The following is an 8,191-nucleotide window of genomic DNA, read 5'->3' as shown; positions in this document are numbered from 1 at the left end:
ACGAGACAACAACATGTTTGTAAAACTGGTAAGTTCACATAAGAACTTCATTATTTATTAATGTATGTGCCGGAAGTGACCGCCCTTGGATCGGTATCGCGCGTCCATGTCGAAAAAATAGTGCTGAATTTTAAGTGAGATTTCAGATGTGCCGCGAATTTGAGGATTCTTGTATCGTAGTGCTGAAACTTTTATGTACACCCAGAAAAAATGAAAACTGATTTATTGTGAACACTATTTTATCAATTTTGGATTTTTAATTATTTCCTTAAAAAAGAACATCATTATTACGCAATAAGAAGCCTACCAAAACTTTTTACCTTCTTTTTTATATGTACGGACAGACAGTACAGACTTTATTCAAACTGGTAGTTTTTTATTTGCTATCAAATAGCTACGAAGATGCATAGTCTAATTTATAAAAAACAAAAATTATATTCGAGGAGCACATCAGTAATAAAAATTATATCACATAATACGAAATGTATTTAAAAATTTTGGAATAATTTTCAAGATGCAACAATTCATAATCCTTTTCAATTTAACAGACAAATATATTATTTACATTATAATGAAATAGAATAGAACAGCGAAACAGTTTATTACAAGGCTATTTCTACTAATTATAGTGAACTATTTTTCTCCTTGCCCGTAATTTTTATAAAATATTTTTTTATGTACCTGATAGTCACTGTACAAAATTGCGGTAGCCAAAAGTCGATCAATTACATTAATTTAAATTAGTATAGGTACACTATGCAACAATGTAACCATCAGCAGTAAGTAGTCACTCAGCTAAACGTTTTTAGAAATATCAACCTTGATATTTTCACTAGTTTCAAATGTTTCCTTAGTGTAAAGGTGCGCAGATTATATTTCTTAATTGAATAGAAAAATATATGTTCACACCTATTTGGAAATTTTTGCAAAACTTGTTGGTCAAAAAATAAAATATGCATAATTAATTTGGTACTTTGAATATTTAAAATAACAAAAAAAAAACTTTTTTTGGTTACCATATTGGAAAGTACGATTTTAGACCCATTTGAAGAGAAAAAATTATGAGAATATCCACAGGATGTCCGCAAGTGAATGAGATATACCTACTTCAAATAATTCTACTTTATACCATTATTTAAGAAAAAATATCAGGGATATCTAATATAGGCTTTTTCCTTACATAGAACATAGAGATCGCTAAGAACGGCTCTTTATCTAGCTAGATCCTTAGAATGACCAGGTATCACAACCTATTATTCTCATTTTGTCCCAAAATGGCTGCTGGACAAATGTAAAATATTTCTAAATATTCAAGTGCATGCTCTAACTATTACCTACATCTCATTTTTAATTTTAGACAATTGTCTGTACTATTAGATTACAATAAATTAATAGTAGATTAACGAAAGTAAAATAATAAAAGTTTGAATATATTTCTGTTTCTCTTTTAATTTTGACAATTTCAACGAAAAAAAATGCCTTTCAAAATTTCAGTTAAAGTAATAGTTGGATGTTTTTGTTTTCAAAGCATTTTTTGCAAAAATGGATAATTTCATATTTTGACGAAAACAAATGAAAACCATATCGAATGACCCATCAATGTAATCATAAAAAAGGGAATTTAAAACTAGAAAATGACATTCATAAAAAAACAGAAGTTACATGTCGTGGATCCATTCTGATAGAGGCTGCGGCTAATACCACTACATATTTCAATTCATCATAAAAAAGTCTACATCTTTCATTATATTCCATAATTGTCATAGTTCGACCGACCTTATATCTCTTAAGATAATCGAGACCACAACAGCGCACTTGAAAAACGGACACCCTGTATGTGCGTATTACAAAAATGATCTCTTTTTATCATTCTGTAGAAATATAATAAACATTCAGTCTTATTTTTCAAGTTTGGCGGTTGGGATTTTGCTAGGTACAAAATGGCGGGTGATTACGGTATTTTAACAATGTAGGGACTCCTTTCGGTTTTTTCCATACTTTCTTTTTGCTGGTAGTAAACTGAAAAGAACGGTGATGTTTTATTGAACTTCACTTTATTTTCCGCAAAATGATATACTTGCATCGTTCCAGAAAAAAAAATTATTTAAGTTTTCTTCAACTGTTGTCAATTACGGATAGATTTATTTTTATTAGATATTATTATCTCTGAGAATTATTGATTAATATACAGGGTGTCCCGTTCATGTTTCAAAAAAACTTGTGTGCAAGTTCCTCATGGGAAAATAATAGAGGTAGTTCATATAAAGTTTTTTCTTAGATGCCATGTTTTCGAGATACAGTGTGTTGAAGTTGTTACTTTCGAAATGGTTTTCCTTAATTATCTTTAAATCAGCTAAAGATAAAAATGTCAAAATTTGTAGACGAGTAAACATCAACTGTGCGTCAAATTTTTGCTCGCATAAAGCGGCACACAAAATAGTAAATTGAGACAGGACCTTACCATTGAATGAGTTGAAGACATTTGGCTACCAACAGTATTTGCATTTAAGACTATAATTTTAATTTCTTTCGTATCACATGAACCAGTTAAACATTTTATTAACTAAAAAAAAATGAAATAAAATAAAATTTATTTTAAGTTTCAATTTGTTGTAAACTAACATTTAAAAAAGTAAATCAAAATAAACAGATTATGGTAATTAATTAAATAAATGTGCAAACTCGAAATACTATAGTAGACACTGAAATTGTACCCCATTTCCTTCTATGTAACTTAATTTTTCTCGAAAATGGTACATACTATCGAATTTCGACAAGTAGGTATACCTTTTTTTGTAGTATGCTTTAGAATTTACAGATCCGTTTAGAAATGTAATTTTGACTTTTAACATATTTTTTTTATCGATTGTACCCCTCTAATTACCTGCATCGGCGACACTGCTTTTCAGAAAGAAACCATTTGCACATTATTCTTAACGCACCGTTGATGTTTATTCGTGTACAAATTTTGACATTTTTATCTTTAGCCGATTTAAAAATAATTAAGGAAAACCACTTGGAAAGTAACAACTTCAACACACTGTATCTCGAAAACAGGGCGTTTAAAAAAAAACTTTATATGAACTACCCCTATTATTTTTCCATGAGGAATTTGCAAACACGTTTTTTTGAAACATGAACGGGACACCCTGTATGCCAGATAATATATTTATTAAATATCGCACGTGCAATAAAAATATCGGTAAATCAGTGCTGGTCAGGGCTTTAAACAGCAGAGTAGTTTTTTCATACAATATCATTAGTTATATTAATACATGTCTTTGGTTGCCTGTCAAAGAGCACAATAATATATTCATCAGACGAATATTTTAGAAAAAATTTTAGACTTAATATTCTTAAAAGCATAGATTCTTCTACGTCTCAGTTTCTACCGATAATCTTATACAAGCATCTTTTCTCTTCAGGCCGTATTTGCTTGCTCTTTGACCGCCACCTTGGCGGCCTACAACGGACCCCTCGCTGGAGGCCTTCCTGCTGCCCAGTACCCCGCCGGTGTCGACCCCAAATCCTGTCCAAACTTCCCTGACTGCTCCAATCCAGCCGTAGCAGTGCAATCACCTCAAGCCTATCAAGCGCCATCTCAATACCAACAACCAGCTCCCCAATACCAGCAACCCGCGCCCCAATACCAACAAGCCCCTCAATATCAACAACCCCAACAGTACCAAGCACCTGCTCCTCAATACCAACCACAGCAACCACAGCCCATCGCTCACTACAAGGATGCCGTTTCCCAATACAACCCTGTCCTGCCACAACAGTACAGCCAATCACCCCAGCAGCAACAGTATTCCCCAGAAATCCAAAACGCCTTGAACAGAGGAGAGTATATTGGTGATGGCGATTACCACGGTGAAGGTCTCAGGGAAGCACTTGCCCCAGAAGGTAAGGGTGTGTTTGCACTTAACAAAATATACAGGACGTTACGACAAACTTTCAAAACTCATTTTGCTCGTCAAATAAACAAAGCCAAAGTTAGAGTGGAGATTTTTAGTTCTACGATACTTTAAACAAAGTTTTCGATTAGTTAAGAATCATTGAAGATGTCAGACTTGATGCATTATAGTTATCTCAAGAATTAATTACCCAATCTAAAATTTTAACAAAAAACATTGCAACAAATCTTCCTTTACGTATTTGAATTACATCCAAACAAAAATTTTTAACGTTTACATTTTTTTTGTGATAAAATGCACTTTTATGGTGCAAAGCACATGACACTGTTAACAGCGGAGCTAAGGTGAAAAACATACCTAATATTTTGTACAAGTTTGCGAATATTTGAATGAAATATAGTTACAGGGATAGATTCGACTTTTCCATAATTTCATATCTTTAATTGTTGAGAAATTAGAGAATTGCTTAAGTTTTTTATTTCTGAAAGAATACCCCCCCCCCCAAATCTCTTCCTAATTCGGACACCACTGACTTGTTTTCTGGTCTGTAACATTCCTTTGTTACGGCACTGTGTTACGGAGTGATGAGGTTCAGTCGAGTCTGGATGCTCCCACGCAACAACCTAACATCATAAAGCCGCCTTCACAGGGCCCGAGGTTCGGTGAATGAATCCTCCAAGCTATCATTGTCCTGCTTTGACTCTGTCACAACTAGCATAGACAGTTCGCTCGCGACACTTCGGGTCGCGGTAGACTCCTTACGAATCTAGCAGTCTTTCTCTGATGCATCAATATCAAAGGAATGTTCCACTGTTCAAACATTGTAGCATCTTAATTTGACATCATTTTTTTATGCCGTATAAGAAAGAGGTTAATTCTCTTCATTAAGACTTACCCAGGGAAAACATATTTTGTGGAATATTAGATATTACAAAAAATTATTGAAAAGATTGGTATAAATTAGTGAAGAGTTACATGGTACAACTGATGAGTGCGATAAAATATTGAATTATTTGCCCAATACCAAATTTATTGCGTTATTTATAAACTACATCCGCAGTGTGCATTTTGTTTGGAAGAATTAAATTAACTGATATAATTGCAGCACGAATTGCTTTACCGTGTTCTTTAAAAAACGTTTTATGTAAAATATTCTAATTGTTTCTTCGTTCGTTTCAGTAAGAGGAATTATTCCTGAAAGTTTTTCACAATATCGCTGTTACATCCAATGCATAATAAAGTTGAAAGTGGGTACAGAGATGTAACAAAGTACAGTAACAGAACATTGTCGCGAATCTTTTTTTGTAAGGGGACGATGCTACGGTGTAATGAGCTTAAGTCCGCCCAGACATGCTGCAACAGAATACTGTAGTAAAGTAGCGTGCATATTATGACTCAATATTAGTTCGTATAAAGTCTAAAGGTACATCCAAACAAGCAACAGAGCAGAGCAAGAGAACTCTGACTGCAACATTCTTTGTTACGGGACGATGTTACGATGCGATGAGGTTTTAAGGTGTAACAGAACATTGCCGCGTAAGGAATATTATGCCGTTTCATCAGTTCGTCTAATTCTTCCAAGCAATATGGATACTGTAGATTAAGCTTATATAGCTACGAACTATTTAGCGAAGTTATTTTATTTGTTTTTTTCTTTCAGTCATTGGCTGTTGTGTATAATTTATTGGGAATTTCTTTCCGAGCATAATTTTTATTTCACTTAAATGTAATATTTGGTATGCCACAAAATCCGATTTCCTCGATAAATCTCTCTATACCCAAAAACTAAAAACTGAATAAATATTGCAATATTTGCTCGACAACCGATTGGACGCCGTGTTATTACCATGTTACTCCGTTGTGTGATATTTGTCCAGATACTTATATTACTATGTTCTATTGCAAAAAAGGCCTACAACTGAAGGAACCCTGTAATGTTACGAAGTTACGATGTTACGCTGTTACGAGGAGTCTAGACTTGATACGTGACGGTGTTACGTTATTGTGTTCTGTTTCATGTCTGGACGCACATTTATATTCATTTGCTTTATTAATTTCACTTTTTTTCCAGCCCAACAACCAGCCCGGCCCGCCTACAACGCTGCCCCTCAGTACCAACAGGCCCCGGGACCCCAGTACCACCCCCCAGCCTCCCAAATCCCCGCTGGAGTTAATGCCCAAGTGTGTCCCAACTATCCTTTCTGTCACTAATGATTCACTCTTCTACAGCCAGACTGCCAGCTGACAACATGTTGTTAAAAATGTAAATTTGTTATTAAACTCTTAATTTATTAACTGTTTGATTTTTTTTCATTCTGGAAGGTGGTGTCTTCTTAAAACATAATTATGAAGAATAACAGGCAGAGTGGGTAACCGGAACAAATTGCTGCGGTCGTGGAGAATTGAAATGTAGACATAGTCTGCAATCAATGACCTACAAATCCAAATCCTCTAACAAAACCGAAATATTGATTATTATAACATCAATTCTAATTATTCATGTAAAATTAGCTCAGACAAATTATGCTTGTAATTTGATTTGTTTGTATTTTTGTAAAGTTGCACTTTGCAATAACACGAATACGTTTTTTAAAAAGGTACCATCAGAAAATAAGATTTTTTAATGATCTATGGATCTGCTGATATGTTTTTGAGTGCCAAAATTGATTTTTATACTTAGTCAAATTTCTAATATTCAGAAAAAATAATGTAACTAATGAAATTTGGTAGGTAAGTACAATTAAGTTATTGATGGTGATAACTACGTGGGTGTTACTAGTTTTTAACCATCTCCTAGAGGTCACTAATTATGTTCAGGTTTTTTTCAATGTATGTTATAAATAATAATGTCAAATTTCGTTTTACATAAAAAGAATAGTCACGTTACAATTGTTAAAGATGTACCGTTTTTGACAAAAACGCAATTGACTGTCAGAAGTCAATCAATTTCTACTCCTTAATATACAGGGTCGGAAAGTCCCCATGGTTCATCGGCCGTTATGTGACAGCGATAAAGTAAGTCATAGACTTCCGTGCGATAGAGAAAGATAGCTTTAATGAAGGCGTCTAATAGTTACCGCCCATTTTGCCCTTCCACAAATAAGAAGTGGATCTTATTACTATTTTTTTAATTAAACTCATCGTCATCCAATTTGTCTAATACAAATTAAGTAAGTATTACACTTTGGTATTAAATTTCTACATTATTTGCAACTCAGATTTTTATCACCCCATAAATATGTGTTAGTATATTTGTACTCTACTTTTCCCGTTTAAATGGTGAAACTGAATGGAATATTTATAACATAACAAATAGATGTGCGTGATTATTTTAAACAAACAAATAGGTCGTAATAAATATGTATTAGAAAAACACCGGACTATTCAACCCATCGATTACCATTCAAGGAAATTTGTTCTGACTGAATAATAATACGTAGTTTATTAGAATTTTCTAACACCAATACGATGCAAATTGTAAAAACCCTCATTTACATAGATGTAAAAATCTTTTTTTTTTCAAATATTAGGAAGTGTGTAATTCAGAGGATAACTAACGGACATGCATTAATTAGAAAAGTTCTTTAAAAAATTGTGTTCTGAGATGCTTTGTTTGCAATATAATGGGTATAATGTCCCAAAACTCTTCCAGGATTTGAATGTTACGCCATTTGTGCGGCAAAGTGTCAGTGCCAACGAAAAAAAAAGATAGCATGATAGTTAACAGTTCAGTGTTATTAAAAATGGAGCGGTACTCGAAAAACTCTGCATTTAGTCTCTTTCAAGACTATAAAAAGAATCCTTATGTTAGCAGACATAATTGTCCTAAATCACATTTGTTAATTGTCCTAAATCACAATCGTCAAGAAAACTATCACACGAATCACTTAGTAAATAACACAGGCCAACAAGGAAAACATTCCAGAGATCAGACACTACGTTTCCGAAGGCATTGAGCGCGCTGAATCCGAATCTGGCCTCAAAATTGATCCATCACCCTAGGTTTCCGAGATATTCTAACCTAAAAGTGCAAAAAACACGTATTTTTGCTATTTTCAAGGTTATGTAACTTGGCGAAAAAAATTTTTTTCTCAAAACTGAAAATATAATTGGAAACTACTATCTTTCCCCTTCAAAACGCATTTTTTTATTTGTAAAAAGCTTTATTTTTCGCGGAGATATCGTCGATTAAAGATGATCAGTATAGCTACCTTATTAAACCATGGCTCGACCTATAACACAATTAATGGGTATTATGGGTTATTGGGTAATAG

General features: G+C 33.5%; 2 protein-coding genes across 2 annotated transcripts in view; both read left to right on the top strand.

Moving 5' to 3' along the window:
• Positions 1-6,128, top strand: LOC108913019 (DNA translocase FtsK-like). Its single transcript, XM_023455555.1, has 3 exons — positions 1-28; positions 3,426-3,906; positions 5,989-6,128. Exons 1-3 carry the CDS (start codon positions 14-16, stop codon positions 6,126-6,128), a joined length of 636 nt encoding a protein of 211 aa, XP_023311323.1. The 5' UTR covers positions 1-13.
• Positions 6,129-6,263: 135 nt separating this feature from the next.
• Positions 6,264-8,191, top strand: part of LOC111691976 (DNA translocase FtsK-like) — a 7,834-nt gene continuing 5,906 nt past the window's right edge. Inside the window, exon 1 of the mRNA XM_023455554.1 lies at positions 6,264-6,286. Within this exon, the coding sequence (XP_023311322.1) occupies positions 6,264-6,286 (23 nt within the window). The remainder of the gene's footprint in view (positions 6,287-8,191) is intronic.

This window comes from Anoplophora glabripennis, unplaced genomic scaffold (assembly GCF_000390285.2).
Source record: "Anoplophora glabripennis isolate ALB-LARVAE unplaced genomic scaffold, Agla_2.0 scaffold757, whole genome shotgun sequence".
NCBI classification, from domain to species: domain Eukaryota; kingdom Metazoa; phylum Arthropoda; class Insecta; order Coleoptera; family Cerambycidae; genus Anoplophora; species Anoplophora glabripennis.
This window is presented reverse-complemented; position numbering and strand designations above follow the sequence as displayed.